This window comes from Pelodiscus sinensis, unplaced genomic scaffold (genome assembly GCF_049634645.1).
Source record: "Pelodiscus sinensis isolate JC-2024 unplaced genomic scaffold, ASM4963464v1 ctg37, whole genome shotgun sequence".
Lineage (NCBI taxonomy): Eukaryota > Metazoa > Chordata > Testudines > Trionychidae > Pelodiscus > Pelodiscus sinensis.
This window is the reverse complement of record NW_027465869.1, coordinates 529,762-552,042: the sequence shown is the minus strand read 5'-3', so window position 1 is coordinate 552,042 and position 22,281 is coordinate 529,762. Positions and strand designations below refer to the sequence as shown.

The 22,281-nt window shown below is 47.2% G+C and overlaps 1 protein-coding gene and 2 non-coding genes across 3 annotated transcripts in view; 2 read left to right on the top strand and 1 right to left on the bottom strand.

The window, feature by feature from the left end:
- Positions 1 to 4,430, top strand: part of LOC102457165 (uncharacterized) — a 242,837-nt gene extending 238,407 nt beyond the window's left edge. The window contains exons 7-8 of the mRNA XM_075915813.1: positions 2,199 to 2,312; positions 2,600 to 4,430. Coding sequence (XP_075771928.1) covers positions 2,199 to 2,312; positions 2,600 to 4,296 — 1,811 coding nt within the window. The 3' untranslated portion in view covers positions 4,297 to 4,430. The remainder of the gene's footprint in view (positions 1 to 2,198; positions 2,313 to 2,599) is intronic.
- An 8,476-nt stretch (positions 4,431 to 12,906) lies between these two features.
- On the top strand, positions 12,907 to 12,988 carry TRNAL-CAA (transfer RNA leucine (anticodon CAA)). The gene has a single exon. It is a non-coding gene; the product is annotated as a tRNA-Leu (tRNA).
- Positions 12,989 to 16,949: 3,961 nt separating this feature from the next.
- TRNAV-GAC (transfer RNA valine (anticodon GAC)) lies at positions 16,950 to 17,022 on the bottom strand. The gene has a single exon. It is a non-coding gene; the product is annotated as a tRNA-Val (tRNA).
- Between the last annotated feature and the right edge of the window lie 5,259 nt (positions 17,023 to 22,281).

The following is a 22,281-nucleotide window of genomic DNA, read 5'->3' as shown; positions in this document are numbered from 1 at the left end:
TCTATGCTGCTGGCTCTGGGGTAATCCCCACTGGCTGCCGTGGGTGCTGCGACCCAGCAGAACAGGATGAGTCACTATGCAAACTAGTATGGCCAGACACCCCCCATGGAGAGGAGCAGGGGAGGGTGGAATGCTGCACTGGCTGGGGGGCAGGGCTGGAGGAGAGTTAGTGAGTTGCTGTCTGGAAGCATGGAGGAGACAGCCTAGGGACAGGGGCTGGAGTTTAGGGGCCCAGTCTCCCCCATCTCAAGGGGGCCTGAGGCATCCTAGCCCAGCTCTGGGACCAGATTACATCTGTGCTGTGCTGTAGCCTGGAGAGGCAATAAACTTCCTCTATTCCACCGGCTGGTGCAGTCTGTTTGTGCCATTTCGGGGTGCAGGAGACGGGGAACCCCCAACGCGCCGTCACACTCTCTCCCACCTCCTTTTCCCAGTCTCACCCAGTTTTGTTCAATAAAGACAGATTCCATTTTGGAAGACACATTATCTTTATTTTGTACATCAGGAAGGGGGGCTAGGGAAGGGTAAGTGGAAGGAGGTGAGGGAAGAATGGGGTACGAGCCCCCGATGGGGAGGACTGGGCTGGCTCTGCAGGCTTCTGGGCGTGGAAGCTCTCCTGCAGCCCCCCAATTGCCCCTTCTCCCCAGATGGCAGCCTGCGGCAAGTGCAGCCGGGCTGATGGCTGAGTGCTGTGATGTGCCCAGTGTGGGTAGTCCAGGCAATCCAAGCCAGGACTGCTTTGCAAGTGGGGCACCCCTGAGAACTGTCTGTCCGGGGTGGGGGTCGGGACCCTTTAAGCACAGCCCTCGGCTAGCCTTAGACAGCATCTCCACACTCGAAGTCCTCCTCTGATGCCCTGCCGGCACTGCTTCCAGCCATCCTTAAGCCCGGTTCAGGGTCCACTTAATGTTGACATGCTAGTTCAAATTAGCAAAACGCTAATTCGAACTAGTTTTTTAATCTGGATCCGTTAGTTCGAATTAACTTAGTTCGAATTAACTAATTCAAACTAAGTTAGTTCGAATTAACGTTGTAGTGTAGACATACCCTCATTGCCCTAACCCCCAATATCAGCAGTATCTGCCCCAGTAATCCTGGCTTCTGTGTGAGAGGAGGTTCAGTGACATAATAATGGTGCTGCTCTTCCCACAGCCAAGGTCTCATTATGGTTCCCACCATCTTGCCCATGTTGTACCTTGGCCGGAGTGTCAGTGGAAGGGCACAGGCAGGAACGGCAGGTACCAGAGTTGTGGGGCTGGATGCAGCTGCTCTTAGTGCCTGCAGGGTGCCCTTGTGCTATTGTGCTCAGCCCCTGGAAGGAAGATGCCAACTCAGAGTGCTTCCCTGCCTATGGTAGATTCTGTGCAAGCAGAGAGGCACCAAATGGCAGGCCCTATTGGCCACAAGAGGATGACTGCTGCTGCTGGCAGAGTAGAACCAAGGCTGCAGAAAGGGAGCTGAACTGCAGAAGCATCTACAAGCAGCAGAGAAGCAGCTCAGCCACCTTAGCTGGCCACAGGAACAGGCTGGCACTGCCCTGGCTGTCCGCAGGACTGACATCTGTCCTGGGCAGCTGACAGGACCCACCCAGGCACAGTCAGTCAGGATCAGGAGAGTGGAGCATAGGCAGGGCCTGAAGTGGCCAGCCAAGGAATCATTTTCCTGATCAGACAATTCCCCTGCCTTCTTCTGGCTCAAGTAGAGCATCTGGGCCCAAGAGCAGGGCAAGTCCAGCCCCCAGGCAAGAGCTTTGTGGGCAGAGGCCATAGGGCTCTAGAGCTCTGCTGGATCCTTTCCCTCCCAGCCCTAGAGACCTGACATGTGACAGCTCAAATATGAGTCCTGGCTAGAGGCATATGTCAGTCCTGAACGTCTTAGAGCTTTCCCCTTATGAGCAGTGTGTTCCTTTTCTGCCCAAGTATGGAACAGGCCCTAAGGGAGACTGAGTTGTATCATGCAGAGTGCAGCGGAGCACTCAGTTCCTCATGGGAGTCAGCTGGGCTATTCCCAACATTGTAGTGGTGCAGGGGGAGTATGGAATTAGTGTGTCCTGGGATCTTGTACCAGCCAGAGACCAGTCTCTGGAAGTTGGGGAAGGAGCCTCCCTGGGTAGGAGACTCAGATCCTGGCTTTGGAAGCAGCAATGACACAGACCTTAATGAACAAGATCAGCACTTGGTTAATTGCTCCCCGAATAGGATTTCCAGCCTCCAAAGCTCATATGCTCTCCTGGGTGGAGCAAAGGGACGAGCTGCAGATCCTGCATCTCCAAGGCTGTGAGGAAGAGGAGATCATAAGTGACACTCACACAGGTGAGAAATCAGCTAAACTGACTCAAACCAATTTCTGTGTTTGCATAGCAGATGTTGGTTGTGTGTTTTCATCAAGTCTGACTGGCCCTTCAGCCTGTCTTCAACTCCAGGCTGAGAGTGCTGGGTGGGAAAAGAGTTACGGGGGTGCAGGGTGAACTCAGCTCATGATTATTGTATCTTTCCAGCCACTCTTTGGGTTTGTCCCCCATTTTCCGTTCACCATTCAGCATATTTCTTTCAGCTCAGCACAGGGAATGACTCCTGTGTGGTTTCTCTCTCCATCCCAGCAGGTGATGGGATGCTGAATGAGAACAGTGAGAGGAGTCTTCAGGAGGAAGGACCTAAAGAAATGGCTCCATGTGGGGTGTTAGTGGAAAGATGTGAAGGGCATGTTTCTCAGAATCCTGAGCAAGGAGAGACTTGTGAGAGTCAGCGTAGTTTGCAAAGGCCGCAGAGAAACCATTCAGGAGCAGGACAGGATAAATCCAGTCAGAGGAGCAGAAGGTTGAGAACAAACACAGAAACTGTTCAAAAGAAAATCCCCCATCAACATTCACCTTGTGCTTGCAGTGACTGTGCAACTCTTATTAAATATGAAAGAGCCCAAACAGGAGAGAAACCCTTCAGCTGCTCTGACTGTGGGAAAAGCTTCAGTCGGCGGTCACACCTTGTTACCCATAGGAGAGCCCACACAGGAGAGAAACCCTTCAGCTGCTCTAACTGTGAGAAAAGATTTAATGACCGGTCACAGCTTGTTATCCATAGGAGAGTTCACACAGGAGAGAAACCCTTCAGCTGCTCTGACTGTGGGAAAAGCTTCAGTCACAGGTCATACCTTGTTATCCATAGGAGAGCCCACACAGGAGAGAAACCCTTCAGCTGCTCTGACTGTGGGAAAAGCTTCAGTCACAGGTCACACCTTGTTAGACATAGGAGAATCCACACAGGAGAGAAACCCTTCAGCTGCTCTGACTGTGGGAAAAGCTTCAGTCACAGGTCACACCTTGTTACCCATAGGAGAGCCCACACAGGAGAGAAACCCTTCAGCTGCTCTGACTGTGGAAAAAGCTTCAGTGACAGGTCACACTTTGTTATCCATAGGAGAGCCCACACAGGAGAGAAACCCTTCAGCTGCTCTGACTGTGGGAAAAGCTTCAGTCAGACCTCAACCCTTGTTATGCATAGGAGAACCCACACAGGGGAGAAACCCTTCAGCTGCTCTGACTGTGGGAAAAGCTTCAGTCACAGGTCACACCTTGTTATCCATAGGAGAACCCACACCGGAGAGAAACCCTTCAGCTGCTCTGACTGTGGGAAAAGATTTAATGACCGGTCACAGCTTGTTATCCATAGGAGAGTTCACACAGGAGAGAAACCCTTCAGCTGCTCTGACTGTGGGAAAAGCTTCAGTCACAGGTCACACCTTGTTATCCATAGGAGAGCCCACACAGGAGAGAAACCCTTCAGCTGTTCTGACTGTGGGAAAAGATTCAATGACAGGTCAAACCTTGCTAGCCATAGGAGATCCCACACAGGAGAGAAACCCTTCAGCTGCTCTGACTGCGGGAAAAGCTTCAGTTACAGGTCAGACCTTGTTAGACACAGGAGAGTCCACACAGGAGAGAAACCCTTCAGCTGCTCTGACTGTGGGAAAAGCTTCAGTCGGCGGTCATATCTTGTTACCCATAGGGGAGCCCACACAGGAGAGAAACCTTGCAACTGCCCTGACTGTGGGAAAAGCTTCAGTGACAGGTCATACCTTGTTAGACATAGGAGATCCCACACAGAAGAGAAACCCTTCAGCTGCTCTGATTGTGGGAAAAACTTCAGTCAGACCTCAACCCTTGTTATCCATAGGAGAGTCCACACAGGGGAGAAACCCTGCAGCTGCTCTGAGTGTGGGAAAAGCTTCAGTCAGACCTCAACCCTTGTTAAACATAGGAAAACCCATACGGAAGAGGCTATTCACCTGCTCTCACTGTAGGAAATGCTGCAGTCAAACGTCACACCTTGTTATCCATGGGTATGTCTACACTACCCCGCTAGTTCGAACTTGCGGGGGTAATGTAGTCATCCGCAATTGCAAATGAAGCCCGGGATTTGAATTTCCTGGGCTTCATTTGCATAAAGCCGGCAGGCGCCATTTTTAAATGCCGGCTAGTTCGAACCCCGTGCCACGCGGCTACACGCGGCACGGAGTAGCTATTAGGTGTGACTAGCTGTACTCCTCATTCCTCATTTAACTGCTCTGTCTTTGGAAAATGCTATAGTGAGAGTTCAAGCCTTGTTGCATATAGTTCAACCCACACAGGTGAGAAACTCTATAGCGGGGGTGAGCAAAATGTTCTCTGTTGGCAGAATCCAGCCTTCCTAAGACTTTGATCCTGTCCACAAGGCAGTACCAGGCCCCACCTCCAAATGAGCATGTGCTGAGGGTGAAGGAGCTTAGCCCCACCCCCCTTCATGCTTTGTAGCCACTAGAGGGGAGGCAGCGCCACACAACATGAGGCTGGCACTTGAGGCACTGCTGCCACTGCACTGCTGGCCTCCAGAGCCACATGGCCATGTCAGGGGTGCCTCTGGGGCTCTTTCTGGGCTGCGTGGCTGTAGCAGCAACACGTCCAGCCCTGGACTGAATGGGTGCAGTAGTAGTGCCTCTGGTGTCCTGGGCTGGTACTAGTCTGTGTGGCTGCTTCTTCAGCAGTAGAGCCTCCCTCCGGGATGACCAGGACAGTGTGGCTGGAGATGTTGCTGCAAGGGGTCCCAACGCCAGGTAATATTTGCTGTTCTTCCCAGACACTCCCTCCCAATTGCTTCAGTTCCCTTTCCCCCAGCAGCCAGCACCCCGAGCTTCCACTGACACCCTCCTTTTTTCTTGCACTCTCTCTCCTGGCCACACACTGCACCTTCCCCCAGGCCAGACACCTGCCTGCTTCTGCATCCCAGATCCTTCAAGACCCCAACCCTTTCTTGAGGCCCCTGTCACATTATTGGATTTTAAGGTGAGCATACTCACCTTAAGATCATTGCTGTGCTCACGGGAAACTGTTTGCCCCAAATTTGGTACAGAGTGGGCCATGTGAGGTGTCAAATGAATGCTGATATTGTGCTGATTCTATCTATGGTATTCATGTACTTGTTTGGAGTTTGTATGGGGAGTTATGACTATGGGCTCTGCTGATGCTGTGTATGGACTGCCTGTCATGAGGAAGGAATGTCCAATGAGTGACTCTGCTAATCAGTATGGCTCCAAGGACAATTGTTCTCAGGGTGGCCAATACACACCTGAGGAATGTGTGTGAAAAGCTGCAAAGCAGCCAGGGCACAATCACTGCTGGCATATGAAACAGGTCACTTGACTATGTAACGAGCTCCAGCTTGGGAGACACCAGAAATGAATATCAAATGCCATGAGGGGGGCTCCATCTTGTCTTCAGTCTTGCTACTTATCCCAGATGCAGCGTTGCTAAGGACAGAGACACAGGAAGGATTGCTGACCCATCCTGACATATGATGTACGCCAAAGACTTTTATGCTAGTAGTTTGTAACATCTCCGCTAAGATCCTGCATCAAGAACTTGCTGATTGATGTAGACAATGTATTCTCCTTAACAGCCTTACTCTCAACCTTTTCTTTCTTTTGTTAATACACCTTTAGATTCTAAAGGATTGGTCCATTGTGATCTTGTGGGTAAGATCTAAAGTATAAATTGACCAGGGATTCATGGCTGGTTCTTTGGAACCGGCTGGATCTGTTCTGGGTTGGAGAGATTGGGCTCTATAACCTCTCACCTGTGTGTAAGCCAAGGGCTGATTGTGGCATAGGAAGAACTAGGGTATCTGAGGGGTTTTGCTCATGAGGCTTCCTGCAGGCTGGATTGGCAGCTGAAGTGCTCAGTGTGACTGGTTTGTGGCCTGTTTTGGAAAGGTCTCCAGTCAAGGGCTGTCAGCAGTCCTGGGTTTGAGCAATTTGCCCTTAATGGATTCCCTCAGCAGTGCCCAGGCCCAGCCTGGCCCGGCCAATCACAGTCCTGCCCTCTACAAACCTCAAGATTACTGTTGCTAATAGAAACTCACTGTTAATTACATAATTAGTCAAGCCATTTTGCTAGGACTGCATCTGAGCAGTTGCAATTGAATTATTAAAGAGATTAAACCTTTTAACTTTCTCATGTTAGTTGATCAAACTTTATTGTAAATTAAGTAAAATATTTATGTCCATTACATACTGTGGAGGTAGGCCTCACTAGCCTGGCCAAAGACTGAACCGTACGCAGTGCGTCCTTCGTCAGAAGCGAGCTTCCTAAGCAAGTTGAGCACGAAACCACAATGCTGTTAAACAAACAAACAAAAAATCGCACTGCTTGCAATTTGTTATCGGGTCAAGCAGATGTTACCATCTAAGAGTAAAGTGCCTTACTTCCTCTTTTCTCTGTAAATTTCCACTGTGACTTTGTAAGAAGGTATAAATATCTCAGACATTGAGTGTGAGGAGAGGCTTATATTGGGAAGGGATAACTCCCTGCTGTCTGCAACAACCTCCACCCCCCACAGCTGGGATATTAAAATGGTTTTGTCTGACTTGAAACCTAAAGCTAGCATGTGTTTCCACAACAATTCTGGTGCCGTGACTCAGATCCACACATCCTGCTTTTCGTTCGGGAAAAACCATGGGCCACTCCCTGCCTAACTCCAGGCACCACAAGCAAGGTGAGGGGCCTTTTAAATCCCTACTTTGAGAATCAGTAGAGGGCTTCCGGTTGGCTTCAGGTGCTTGGTGGAATTGCTGGATCCGAACCTTTAAACTCAGGCCAGTTCAAAACCAGTGTGCCTGCTTTAAAAAAAAACAGTTCTGTCAGGAATTTGGAAATAAGAACGTTCTGGTGGGAGAGTCTGGTATATAAGTCCGGTTGTTAAATCATGCGTTTGTTGAGTGTGTGAATGTATCTGACTGAGTGCATGATTCCTGAGAAATGAGTGTTGAGTCTTGTCACCTCCCTGGGATAGACTCCTGGGGCATACGTTAGCCACCCTGGCTGCCCGCTGCAAAGGAGCAACCAGCTCTAGCAGTTAAAGTCTCGGATGGTATGAGGTCTCAGTGGTGACTAACCCCATTTACCCCTCCCTGTCTCTGGCTACATCCCGTTACTGGGGGGGGTCAGGATCACCTCAGCGACAGAAATCGCGGGATGATGCCTGGGTAGTGATGGGTCATGATCACCTCGGCGACAGAAATCGCGGGATGATGCCTGGGTAGTGATGGGTCATGATCACCTCGGCGACAGAAATCGCGGGATGATGCCTGGGTAGTGATGGGTCATGATCACCTCGGCGACAGAAATCGCGGGATGATGCCTGGACGGTGCAGACTTCCCCACTAGTGTACCTGTGTTTCCCTGTGTAAATGAGGTAATAGGTACTGGACAGTCAAAGGAGATTCCCGTTCCCCCGTTAAGGGGACTCCAGCATACTATATGTATGTGCATTGCTCTCCTAAAACTTGCAAGTTTCTGGATAAGTGGGATGTGTACACATAAAATGATTCATCTAAACAGTTTCTACTGAAAGGTACTTTTAATATAGGTAAAATAGTGCACTTGAAGGGTGCCTTGGAATCCAGACGATCTAAGATACCCCAGGTTCAATGGGATGCCTTTTTCAATTGGTATGAGGAGGTGTCCAAAAGGAAAACTGAATCTCAAATTAGGAGTCTAAAAGACTCGCAAAAAACAAAATGACAAAAATTTAAAAAAACCTTAAATTATATTTTAAAAAAATCAAGAAAAATTGGCTACTCCTTGAAATCTGATCTGCAGTGGTAGAGGAAAATGTCCAAGCACTTAAATAAATCCCGGGTAAGGCGTCTAAAGGGCTCCCCCAAAAAATTAAAAAGCCAATTGAAATCTTTTAAAACAATCAAATTTAAACCTTTGGCTACAGACACTTTGTTAAATCTACTAAAAAAAAAGAGATAAGAAATTCTATTAACACTTAACTGGTTAACTGCATACAATAATGGAATATATACATTATAAATTTATAAAAGCTGCACCCTTAAAGGTTAAATTTGCTCTCTAAGAAAACAAATCATACACTTTTGGCTTGCTTTCAGATCCAAGGTTGTATGAATAACAAACTGCCTGTTTATTTCAGAAAAATGTGGGGCCTGCTGTCCCCCATAAGTAAGCTTGTACCATTGTATATGATTCTTTTCCAGAAAAAAAAATCTTTTTGATTGCTGGAATAGTAACTAGCAAATGCCTTGTTTTAAAAAAGAGTTTGTAGCAGTAAATTCTCTCATCACAATAATTTGAAGCTTTACACATTAAAAGCCCTAATCAGCAGTACAAGAGAGAAACTAAAACATGCCACCTTTAACTTAATAATTGAACAATAAAGTAACAGCAGGCTAATCAAAATTAGCAAAGACATCTGTAAAGTATTCTAAAATATAATGTGCCACCCCCATGGAGGTAGAAATATTTTCTTTGTCTTTCAGAACATCAAAAAGCGCTGGTACCAGGTTAAAAAAAAAAGCAACAACCATGGTTCTCTGTCATGACATAATGTTGTTTTTGTGGTGGTTTGTGTTGTTTTAATATGTTTTGCAAATGTACATAGAATATTGTTTTTAAATAAAAAAATATTTTAAGTAAAGCAAAAGTGTAACTTTAAACAAAAAAAATTAATAATTGGGCCCAATCAAATGGCAATTCAAAATTTAGTAAAAAATAGTATTGTAAAAATTGTTTAAGCTAAAAGAATGTTAACAATGTCTCCACTGCTCCTGCTACTCTTATGGAGCTGAAGAAAAAAAGCAAAATTTGCAGTGTGAAAAGGAGGCTTGAAAGTGGGGTACCAATCCCCTTCCACTGGGTTTGCTTTGTTTAAATTGCCATACTAAAGAAATATTCAGCTTTTGCAACTTGCACACTAATTATAAAAGTGGTTTAGCCAGAGATGACAAAGAATCTGTAAGTAACACAAAACGGGCAAGTGAGACAGCAAAATATTTAAATACAATGAGGAAACTAGTAACCCCACCATTGCAATAATGGCCACTTTCCCTGCTATTCGTTGGTGCCAGACACTTTAAAAGGCCACAAAAAATCATTAGATGATCTTTTGCTCGCCTTTCCTAACCTTAAAGCTTGTAGATAAGATTCCCTTCTTCTCTTGACTGCACTAACTTGCACTTGTATTTTAGTTAAAGGACTGTCTGCCAATATTTATACTTACTCCCGATATGCCTTTGGCATTGTCCATAATTGTAGACAGTTGTGAAAGCAACGTGGCTTCCTTACCTTTGCTGGTTTCCCCATCTACAATAGCTGTTATGTAAATGTACTTCTTTGTGCTTTCCTTTACCCTCCTCCTTGTCTATTGTCAAGTGTCAAGCACACTTGGCCCCTTCTCGTGTGCCCCACTTGGTGGCCCATATGAGCACGGGGGGATGATTGCAGCAGGATTGTTTCACCCCACATTTTCCTGCTGTGGTGGCACATTACTGCAGTACTGTTTAGCTTATAGCATTGGACAAAGGGTAAAAACTAACATTGCAGCACTCCCCCCCCACCCCCCTACTGTGGGGACCCTTTGTGAATTTACAAATGGATTTTGTACAAATGCCTACATCTTGTGGATATGAGTACATTCTTGTAATCATTAATATGTTTTCGGGATGGGTAGAAGCTTATTCTGATGCTACTATGGTTGCCAAGAAACTCCTCAGAGAATTAATCCCCCGGTTCGGAGTGCCTCTTTCTTTAGACAGTAACTGGGGAACTCATTTCACAGGACAAGTAGTTCAAAACATATGGGCTGCTCTAGGAATCCAACAGCATTTACACTGTGCGTACCATCCACAGTCCAGTGGAGTGGCAGAAAGAAAAAACTCTGACCTAAAAACCAAATTAGCTAAAATCTGTGAGGACTCTGACCTTAATTGGCCAGATGCATTACCTTTGGCCTTAATGTATATTGGGGTACAGGGAATAGGAAACATGGGTTATCTCCCCACAAAATTTTAACCGGTAGACCTATGAGATTATTACATACCCCACCTAGAGCACCGCATCAATTTGATCTACATATAATAGATGATGTTATGTTAAGTTACTGTAAAGCCTAAATGAAATGTGTAGGGTCTATTCCCACTCAGGCCAAGGAAGCCCTTCTTGAACCTGCATTGGAGCCATGTCATCCTTTAGAGCCTGGAGACTGGGTCTACATCAAGGCACACCAGCGGAAAAATGCCCTCCAACCTCGCTGGAAAGGGTCTTATCAAGTCCCGCTCACACTTCTGTAAAATGTGAAGGACTCCAGAGCTGGGTACACACATCGCACTGCAAAAAGGTACCTCCCCCTGCTGATCTACATCCGTTCTCAGCTACTGCACCTCCAATTGCAGCACAATCAGTTACACATTCTACAGAAACAGAGTCTCCACGATTTAACTTACGATCACGAAGGAAAGAGGATTTAATAATCCCCATGACTGAATTGTTTGGTACAAGATTTGTTGTTTTCATGATTCTGGGAGTTATAGGAGTTTGTTATTGGATATATATATATATATATATATATATTCCACGCGCAGGATCAGGTAGGGAGGCAGAGCTTCAGAGTCTCAATGCGAGGATGAGACGATTGTGTAGAGAGGAGGGGTTTGGATTTATTAGGAACTGGGGACACTTTTGGGAGAGGGGGAGCCTATACAGGAAAGATGGGCTCCACCTAAACCAGGGTGGAATCAGACTGCTGGCACTAAACATTAAAAAGGCTGTAGAGCCGTTTTTAAACTAAGATGAGCGAAAGCTGATTGGTGCAGAGATGCACGTAAATCAGATGGAGACTTCTCGTAGAGGAGAATCCATTGATAGAGATTCTCTAAGCTGTAGTCAGAAAGAGAGGAGGGGAGAGGACAAACCATGTGCGAGAGTAGACAAGCAACTGCATATAAAGGAATCCAATACATCAGGGAAGGGCAGACAAATAAGCAGTGGCAAATTTTTAAAGTGCTTCTACACAAATGCTAGGAGTCTGACTAATAAGATGGGTGAACTAGAGTACCTCGTATTAAAGGAGGAGATTGACATAATAGGCATCACTGAAACCTGGTGGAATGAGGAAAATCTGTGGGGGACAATCATACTGGGATATAAAATATATCAGAAGGATAGAGCAGGCCGGGTGGATGGTGGAATCGCACTGTATGTGAAAGATAATGTAGAATCAAATGAAATAAAAATATTAAATGAAGCAATAGGTTCAATAGAATCACTATGGATAGTAATTCCATGCTCCAATAATAAGAAATTAGCAGTAGGAATATATTATTGACCACCTGACCAGGACAGCGATACTGACATTGAAATGCTGAGGGAGATTAGAGAGGCTACCAAAATAAAGAAGTCTATAATAATGGGGGATTTTAATTATCCCCATAGTGACTGGATACATGTCACTTCAGGAAGAGAAGCTAAGATAAAATTTCTCAATGGCTTAAATGACTGCTTCTTGGAGAAGCTGGTACAAGAACCCACAAGGGGAGAAACAATTCTCGATTTAGTCCTGAGTGGAGTGCAGGATCAGGCCCAGGAGATAACCATTACAGGACCGCTTGGAAATAGTGACCATAACATAATGACATTTAACATTCTTGTGGTAGGAAGAACACCTCAGCAGTCCAGCACTCTGGCATTTAATTTAAAAAAGGGGAATTACACAAAAATGAGACAAATTACATTTGTCTGTGCTTGTGGATCCCGCTGTCTATGGCCTGGAAAAGTCCTATGTAGCAATGTGGTTTTTCTGTAACCCTATTGGAAGGCCTGTAGGTATTCAGTAGGTCTAAACTGAAGCCTTCTTCTGCAGCCAGATGGAAGAGCAGTAGCAATTAGTTGTAAAGCCTGGAGTCACATGCTCGTATTCCAGCTATATGACATTTAAATAGTGTCACACACAGCTGGGGGGTGGAGGGAGGTGTCTTATCCTAGTGGCACCCACTGTTACCAGGCAGGAAACAGATCTCACGGTGAGTAGAGAAAACTTAACAGCATTTTGTCTGGTAAAAGACTGCTTACCAATAGTTGTGGTTGTGCAATAGGCATTCTATGATTATCATCCTCACTTTCCTATTGTTTGTCTGTGTGATAGTCTGGTTTGGATCTCTTTCTGTCTGCTGTATAATTGATTTTGCTAGGTGTAAATCAACTAAGGTGGTGGGGTATGATTGGTTAGGTAATTCTGTTACAGTATGTTATATTTGGTTAGTGAAATTATACTAAAATAATTGGTTAAGGAAGAATTAGGCAGTATTGAGTTTCTCTATATAAACTGGGGTCCAAGAAGGAGACCAGCAAAAAGAAGGAAAAGGGGAGAAGAGAAGAGGAAGGAAAAGGGAAAGGAAAACCAAGGCAGAGGAGAGAAGACCTTGAAGCAGAACTCACCTCCAAGGCAGCCTAACACGAGAACAGCCAGAACTCCTTTGCACAGCTGTTGAAATGGTTTGCTGTGTGAATTCTATGGCAGGTGATATTAGGACTGCGCACTGGGATTATTTACCAGTTTCCCTGGCTCCCCAATGCATGTAGCTGTGATGGCTGAGTGGTTAAGGCTTTGGGCTCAAAGCCTAATAGGGTTTCCCTGTGCAGGTTCAAATCCTGCTCACAGCGAAGTCTCTGTTTTGGCCACACCCCTTTCTAGGGCAACAAGGGCCTCTCTGAGTTACCACCAGTGGGACTGTTAGTGTCAATGTCTAACTAATTGCACCATTAGGCCCTCTCTTCACTCAGGTGGAGATTTCTGCTGCAATCTATCTCGGGGGTTACGTCTACACTGCAGGCTTTTTGCACAAAAACTTGCAGAGCGTCTATACTGCACGCATGTTCTTGCGCAAGTAAATTTACAGTACAGCATCAGAAAACACTTCTTCTTCTGGAAGAGTTATTCCTCTCCCCACGAGGAATAAACCCTCTTGTGCAAGAGTTCTTCCACAAGAGGGCAGTGTCGAAAGGCAACATTAATTTCTTGCGCAAGAAGCAGCTATCTGAAATGGCCATCAGCGCTTTCTTGCGCAAGGGAGCGTCCATACTGCCATGGATGCTCTTGCGGAAAAGCACATCTCTTGCACAAAAGCACATGGCAGTGTGAACGCTCCCTTGTGCAAGACCTTTTGCACAAGAACTATTCCGCAAAAGAGTTATTGCACAAGAAGCTGCCAGTGACCGCTCTACCTCGACTTAGAGCCCCAGGAGGCACTGGGGAGTAATGACTTTGAATGGCCCTGGGCAGGAGCTATTTTGAAATAGCAGCAGTGGAGTGTCCACACTACCACTATTTCAAAATAGCTATTTCGGAAGAGGCGATGTCCCTCATGCAATAAGATTTACTGATTTGGAACTAAGCCGTGGCTGGCTTTTGAGGTGAGTGAGTAGGAAGAGAGAGGGGCCACTGGAGGCTCTTGGCCCTCTGGATGGCTCTGCTTGTGAAAAAAATAGGGACCATACACCATTGGAGAATGTGGGTGTCAATTCCATTGCCTTTTACATGCTAAGCAAGCACTCTACCACTTGAGCTAATTCCCCTGCTATAGAAGCGCCAGATCTTTTGGTGACTCTGCCCTTCTCCACAGGGACGTCTGTCTTCCAGGTAAGTTAGTCGAGGGAAAGGAGAAGGCTCCAACGAGGCTCCTCCTCACACTCGTGCTTGTGACCCTCATTCTCACTCTGGCCTCAAGGGCAGATCTCCAGAAGGCAACTCCCTGCAACAAAGTCAGGGGGGCATTTCTGAGAGGGCCCCTGCCCTGCAGCCTGTCCCACCTGGCCATTGTCATGGACTCTCTGTGAGGTCATCGCCTCCCAACCTCCTTTAGCCAATAAGCTGAAGGGCTGCAAAAGGCCCTTGTGATGTCCTGAAAATAATCGGTGTAACGGCATTCCACAAGAGGGTTTTCGTTGCGCTAGAAGGGGCAGTGTAGACAGCTCCTTCTGGCACAAGAGCTTCTTCCGCAAATATGCTGGCTCATTAGCTATGCAAATGAGGCTCAGCAATATTCCACTTTTAGCCTCATTTGCATATTACTCGTGCAAGAAGCCGTGAGTGTAGACATAGCCTTCTTGTCAGCTGACTGCAAAACACCTCACACCGGTGAGTGAGGGTGAGAGTGGACAAACCCAGCTGTGCTGCAGAACAGCAGTTAGGTGGGGAAAGAGAAGGGCCCCCTTGGCCTCAGTGAGCAACACACACATATAAGAAAACTTCAGTTGAAGAGGCCACTTCATGTGTCAGGATGGCCGACTGGTGTAAGGCACCAGACTCAAACTACTGTCTTTCTTTCAGTGGGGTACTCTGGTCTCTGAATGGAGATGTGGGTCTCCCCTGCCATTGTAGAAGTGCTTGCTTAGGATTTCTCTTAGGCTTCATCTACACAGCAGCGTTCCTTGGGAATAACGGTCATTATTCCGAAATAACAATGGGAGCGTCTACACAGCAATTCCATTATTGCGACTCAATGTTGGTGTGAGCATCCGTCCTGCTCTGGGACGTGTCTCTGTTGCAGGAACCTGCCCAGGCGGCTCTCGCAGTGAGGCCCCTCCCTGGCAGCACCGAGCAGTGAGAGCTGAGTGAAGGGGAGGCAGGACCAGGGGGAGAAGGCTCCATGACTGTGTCAGAGGGAGGCTCTGCCCTGGCCAGTGGGGAATCGTTGCCTCTCCAAGGGGCCCAGGCCTGGTGGGTCATTTCCCCAGGTTACTGAGTGGGGGCTGGAGCCAGTTCTGGGTTTTCTCCTTCAACAACCAAACTGAACCAATGGATCTTGTGCTGACCTGACTGTGCTGGGCTAGTACTGTGTGCGCCATGGAGCTTCCTGTAGCGCTGCCCATGAGGGGCAGCCTGGGTGAGGAGAGGGGCAGTTTGAGTCACCCAGCTCTGCCCATTCTGGAGGGCTTGTGAAAATGGCAGGTGCTGTCTTGGCAGTGAGGGATAGGTGGGAAAGGGGCCCTGAGTGAACCTCTTGGGTCACAGCTGCTGTAACAATGAGGTAAGATGAATGAGCAGGCAGTTGTCTGTGATAACTGGGGCTGGTTTTCCTGACTGGGAATTGAACACAGGCCTCAGCAATGAAAGTACTGAATCCTAGCCACTAGGGACACATGAAGATGCCTTTGCCATTACCTACATTTTCTGTCCCCTTCAGGACGTTGGTCCATTTTCCATTGTCCAGCGAGGACAAGAACAGAAACCAAACAGAACATCAGAACAGCCAGACTGGGCCAGGCCAGTTGCCCAGCTAGCCCAGGATCCTGTCTCACGACAGCAGCCAATTTCACTGCCCAGCGGGAATCCTCAGGACAGATAATTCTTAAGTGATCCCTCCTGTTGCCCATTCCCAGCTTCTAGAATACACTAGCTAGAGACACCTGCCCTGTCCATCCTGGTTAAATGTCATTGATTGACCTTTCCTGCATTAAATTATCCAGTTCTGTTTTGGACCTTCTTGTAGATTTCACCTTCACAACATCCTCTGGCAAGGAGTTCCACTGGGTGCAAAAATGCTTCCTTTCGGTTTATTTTTAATTAGGTTACTTGCCAGTTTCATTCTGTCACCTGGGATCTTCTTATTGCTTTCTGCACCTGTCACCACTACCTAATCTCTGTCCCATCACGCCTTGGTCTTCCCTTTCCCAAGCTGAGAAGAAGAAGTTCCATGAACTCCTGGGAGCTGCTGTTCCAAAGAAGAGGCATTTCCTGTGGAGAAGATGGCCAAGCCCAATCCCCTACACAGAGCCCCAGAAAATACCAATGGACACTGGGCACTTGTAAAGCTCCCTCTCGGGCAGCACTACGGAATGGATCCGGCTGGCCATCGGGCTGACTAACGCCATCAACAGACGAGTCCCCGTGAGACTTCTCAGCCCAAGTGCAGAGACTGTGGAGTCTCCCACTCCTAGCCCAGTGGCAGAGGGGCAGCACCCTGAGGAGGTGGGTCCCGAGGCAGCGGAGACCTTTGAAGGGAACGGAGACGTAAGGTCAGAAGGAAGGCGAAAAAGTCACCTCTTCTCAGGTGAGATGTGGTGGGAAACTAACAGATCCGGTGCAAGCCAAGCTCCAAGGGCTGGTTCCTGCCCTGGTGGCTCCTTGCAGGGCCTGGCTTGAGAAGCGCCAAGGAGCCATGTGTGACCACGAGAAAGGGTGCAGAAGGAACATGGATGAAGGAGCAGGGTGGGTGTCTAGCCAGGATAGAGGGAGCAGGAACAAGGGAGGGTGTCAAACAAGCTGGGGGTGCTGGATGGGAAGAAAGTGAGGGAATTGGGGATGCTGGGGTCTGGGCATGAGGCGGGACATTATGTGGCTTTGTGTCCCCTTGCTGCAAAGGTGACAGCCACACTGCCCCAAAGGTGCACAGCCACAGTAGTGGGCCCTGGACTGAGTGGCTGCAATGACCTGGTCCCACATAAGGGACTGCTGAGAAGTCTCAGCCCCAGCCCTGTGTCCTCCCATCTCAGCCTAACCTGTTTATTTATCTCCCACATGCTCCTGAAAGCCAGCACACAGGCCACCCATCCCTGCACCAGGGGGCAGGCCCTGGAACTGCCTTGTGGGCACCCAGGGGAACCGCAAAAAGAGACGACCCTGTGTTTCTGCCTGGATTTGAACCAGGGACCTTTTGCATGTCAGGCAAATGTGATAATCACTACACCACAGAAACACACTTCATTGGGTTTTCTGATTCTGTACTTAAACTTGGGCAAATATTTGGTTGCTAACCCTTTTGCCAGCAGAGTTTGCTGCAGGGCAAAGGAATTCTCTGTTGTCAATTTTGTGCCCTCAAGAAGGGACCAAACTGAAGGAGGCCGGGCCCCCAACGGGGGACTCCAACCTAAACCCTGAGACCAAGGAGTTTACAAGCCAGAGAATCAAAGTTTGCTCCATTTTTCCCTCCCCCAACCTTGCAGAACCTCAAAGGCAACTCCACAGTCCCAGGTACTGGGGGAGATGTGCATGTTAGAGCCTCTGCCCACTGAGCTGTAGCCTTCTGTGCCCAGGGAGCCACCACCAGGGTGGGAAGGTAGGAGGGAAATGGCCGAACTTTGCGAGACAACCGTGATGTCTGGGACCATACAGTAGAACAGTTTAGAGGTGGGTCTGAGTAGGACACAGTGGCTTAGCTTGCTAAAGCACTTGCTTAATAAACAGGAGCTCCTAGGCTCAGTTACTGTTGGTGCCCTGTTGCAGCTTTTGCTCACATTTACTTATGGCTTTCTGGGACACAGAAGAGACCTCCCCTGGCCACCCATGGAACTGCTGATTCAGGAAAAGGCTGATTGGAGAGGTGTGGGGGGAAGAAGGAAACCACAAGTCCCAAGAGGTTTCTCCCCAACAGGTGAGAAGCACCTGATGCCCACAGACCCTGACTCTCCATGGCTGCAGGAGCTGCAGAGGTTGCTCCCTCAAACTCTCTAGGCCCTGACCCCCTCAGGATATCACAAGGGTGTATGGTGCTGGCTCTCCTGTCCCAGCAATTGCAGTCAGAGCCCTGCCTTTCCAGTGCCCGTCACAGCAGCCTGTGCACCTGCTCCAGGCTTGTGGTTTCCTTCTTCCCAATGCTCCTCCCCAATCAGCCTTTTCCTGAACCAGCAGCTCCATGGGTGGCCAGGGGAGGTCTCTTCTGTGTCACAGAAGGACCTAGGAAAATGTGAGCACTGGTTACAGCAAGGCACCACTGGGACTTGAACCCAGAATCTCCTGTTTATGAGGCAGGTACTTTAGCCAACTAAGGTATAGTGCCTTTCTCCAAAGTCTTTTTAAAATGGCTCTTTATGTTTCCAGATAACACTTTTGACTCCCAAAGTGCAGCCATTCCCCATTCCCCTCCAGCCATCGAGCACAGGTGGTGTCTGGCCCCCCGGGAACAGAAAGCTACAGCTCAGTGGGCAGGGGGCTTTGGCTTCCTTGCCCATGGGATGCTTGGCAGGAAGGGCTGCTCAGCAGCGCTGGGGTCCACCTGTGGAGGAAGGGAAGAGTATTTGGGTGCAGACTGGCTAACCTAGTGAGGAGGCTTTAAACTAGGTTTAATGGGGGCAGGTGCCCAAAGCCCAGAGGTAAGTGAATCACATGGACACCTGGGAGAGAGCAGGGGCTGTAACCGCAGAGATAAAGGAGGGACAAGGGACCATTGGGAAGCAAAATCTAATGTGTGTCTTAGATGCTGGTACAGACACACAGGAACATAAGAATGGCCATACTGGGTCAGACCAAAGATCCATCTAGCCCAGTATCCTGTCTGCCAACAGAGGCCAGCACCAGGTGCCCCAGAGGGGGTGGGCCAAAGACAATGATCAAGCGATTTGTTTCTGCCATCCCTCTCCAGCCTCTGACAACAGAGGTCAAGGACACCATTTTATCCCCTGGCTAATAGCCTTTTATGGACCTAACCTCCATGAAATTATCTAGCTTCTCTTTAAACTCTATTATAGTCCTAGCCTTCAGAGCCTCCTGTGGTAAGGAGTTCCACAGGTTGACTACATGCTGTGTGAAGAAGAACTTTCTTTTATTAGTTTTAAACCTGCTACCCATTAATTTCATTTGGTGTCCTCTAGTTCTTCAATTTAGGGAACTAATAAATAACTTTTCTTTATGGACCCTCTCCACACCACTCATGATTTTATAGACCTTCTATCATATTCCCTCTCAGTCTCCTCTTTTCTAAACTGAAAAGTCCCAGTCGCTTTAACCTCTCCTCATATGGGACCCATTCCAAACCCCTAATCATTTTAGTTGCCCTTTTCTGAACCCTTTCCAAGGCCAAAATATCTTTTTTGAGGTGAGGAGACCACATCTGTACACAGTATTCAAGATGTGGGCGTACCATAGTTTTATGCAGGGGCAGTAAGGTATTCTGGGTCTTATTTTCTATCCGTTTCTTAATATTTCCTAGCATCCTATTTGCCTTTTTGACCGCCGCTGCACACTGTGTGGAAGTTTTCAGAGAACTGTCCACGATAACGCCAAGATCTCTTTCCTGATTTGTCATAGCCAAATTAGCCCCCATCATATTGTACGTATAGTTGGGGTTATTTTTCCCAATGTGCATTACTTTACACTTATCCACATTAAATTTCATTTGCCATTTTGTTGCCCAATCACTCAGTTTGGTGAGATCTTCTTGGAGCCCCTCACAGTCTGCTTCTCTCTTGACTATCCTAAACAGTTTGGTATCATCTGCAAACTTTACCACCTCACTGCTTACCCCTTTCTCCAGATCATTTATGAATAAGTTGAACAGGATTGGTCCTAGGACTGACCCTTGGGGGACACCACTAGTTACTCCTCTCCATTCTGAAAATTTACCATTTATTCCTACCCTTTGTTTCCTGTCTTTTAACCAGTTCTCAATCTATGAAAGGACCTTCCCTCTTATCCCATGGCCATGTCATTTACACAAGAGCCTTTGGTGAGGGACCTTGTCAAAGGCTTTCTGAAAATCTAAATATACTATATCTACTAGATCCCCCTTGTCCACATGTTTGTTAACTCCTTCAAAGAACTCTGGGGCTATGTCTACACTGGCATGAATTTCCAGAAATGCTTAAAACGGAACAGTTTTCCGTTATAAGTATTTCCGGAAAAAGATCGTCTACATTGGCAGGATGCTTTTCTGGAAAAGCCCTTTTTCCGGAAAAGCATCTGTGGCCAATGTAGACATGCTTTTCCGGAAAAAAGCCCCGATCGTCATTTTTGTGATCGGGGCTTTTTTTGCGGAAAACACTACTGTGCTATCTACACTGGCCCTTTTCCGGAACAGTTTTCCGGAAAAAGGACTTTTGCCCGAGCGGGAGCAGCATAGTTTTTCCAGAAAAGCAGCTGATTTCTTACAGTAGATCGTCAGTGCTTTTCCGTAAATTCAAGGGGCCAGTGTAGACAACTCGCAGATTATTCCGGAAAACTGGCTGATTTTCCAGAATAAGTGGCCCAGTGTAGACACAGCCTAATAGATTAGTAAGACAGGATTTCCCTTTACAGAAACCATGTTGACTTTTGTCCAACAAATTATGTTCTTCTACATGCTTCACAATTTTATTCTTTACTATTGTTTTGACTAATTTGCCCGGTACTGAAGTTAGACTTACCGGTCTGTAGTTGCCCGGATCGCCTCTAGAGCCCTTTTTAAATATTGGTGTCACGTTGGCTACCTTCCAGTCATTAGGTACGGAAGCTGATTTAAAGGATAGGTTACAAACCACAGATAATAGTTCAGCAATTTCCCATTTGAGTTCTATTAGAACCCTTGGATGAATGCCATCCGGTCCCGGAGATTTGTTAACATTAAGTTTTTCTATTTGTTCCAAAACCTCCTCTAATGACACTTCAATCTGGGACAGTTCCTCAGATTCATCACCCAGAAAGGACGGTGCAGATTTGGGAATCTCCCCAACGTCCTCAGCCATGAAGACTGAAGCAAAGAAATCATTTAGTTTCTCCGCAATGGCTTTATTATCCTTGATTGCTCTTTTTATAGCTCGATCATCTAGGGGACCCAAAGGTTTTTTAGTATGCTTCCTGCTTCTAATGTACTTAAAAAAACATTTTGTTATTTCTTTTTGAGTTTTTGGCTAGCTGTTCCTCAAAATCTTTTTTTGCTTTTCTTACTACATTTTTACACTTGATTGGACAGTGTTTATGTTCCTTTCTATTTATCTCACTAGGATTGGACTTCTACTTCTTAAAAGATACCTTTTTGTCCCTCACTGCTTCTTTCACATGGTGGTTAAGCCAGAGTGACTCTTTTTTAGGTCTCTTGCTATGTTTTTTAATTTGGGTTATACCGTTAAGTTGGGCCTCTATTATGGTGTCTTTACAAAGTTTCCATGTAGCTTGCAGGGATTTGGCTCTAGTCACTGTGCCTTTTAATTTCTGTTTAACTAACCTCCTCATTTTTGTGTAATTCCCCTTTTTGAAATTAAATGCCAGAGTGCTGGACTGCTGAGGTGTTCTTCCCACCACAGGAATGTTGAATGTTATTATATTATGGTCACTATTCCCAAGCGGTCCAGTAACGGTTATTTCCTAGACCTGATTCTGCGCTCCACACATTACCCTGGACTATGTGTAATAAGCAGGAAGAAGTTGATATCACAGGGACTTGGTGGGATAATACACATAACTGGAACTTTGGCACAGAAGGCTACAGCTTGCTCTGGAAGGACTGGCAGGGAAAAAGGGAGGAGGAGTTTCCTTATCTATGAAACATGCAAACACTTGGCCTGAGGCGGAGATGGACACAGGAGACAGACTTCTCAGGAGTCTCTGGGTGAGGTTAAAGGGGTAAAACCCCAGGGTGATGTCACACTAGGTGTCTATTACAGACACCTCCCCAGGCAGAAGAGGTGCCTGAGGCTTTTTAAACAATGAACAAAATCATCCAAAGTGCAGTTGGTTTCACTCACACTCAGCCTCATCCACAGCTGGGAGGCAGTTTGCAAGGAGCTGAAAAGAAACAGAAGAGGGGAAACTGCTAGTGCTGGTCTGTGTCTGCCCTCCCCAGGCCAGCGAATCCCCTCCGCAGGGAGTTACAGGATGGACTTTGCCTGCCTGACTTTTATCCAGGGAACTGCTCCCTTTGAGCCAAATGGGACACCCACTGCACTGCGGAAACCAGCCCGTTGCCTTTTTGGAAGAGGGAAGGAGCCCCTGGAAACACTTAGCCCCTGGCTGGCTCTGCCTGTGAAAAAGAGGAACAAACATCTATCATTGGAGAATGTGGGTATTGATCCCACTGCCTCACGCATGCAAAGCAAGCGCTTTACCACTTGAACTAGTTCCCCTGCCTAGGAGCAGTTTTCCTGCCCCACCCACCTTGTTCTAGAGCCCACAACGTCCCTCCTGCTAAACCCTCATCTAAAACTCAGCAAATCTCCAGAGAAGTTGCGTTTCCCTTTACAAGACTCTGCACAGCTCAGTTCCAATC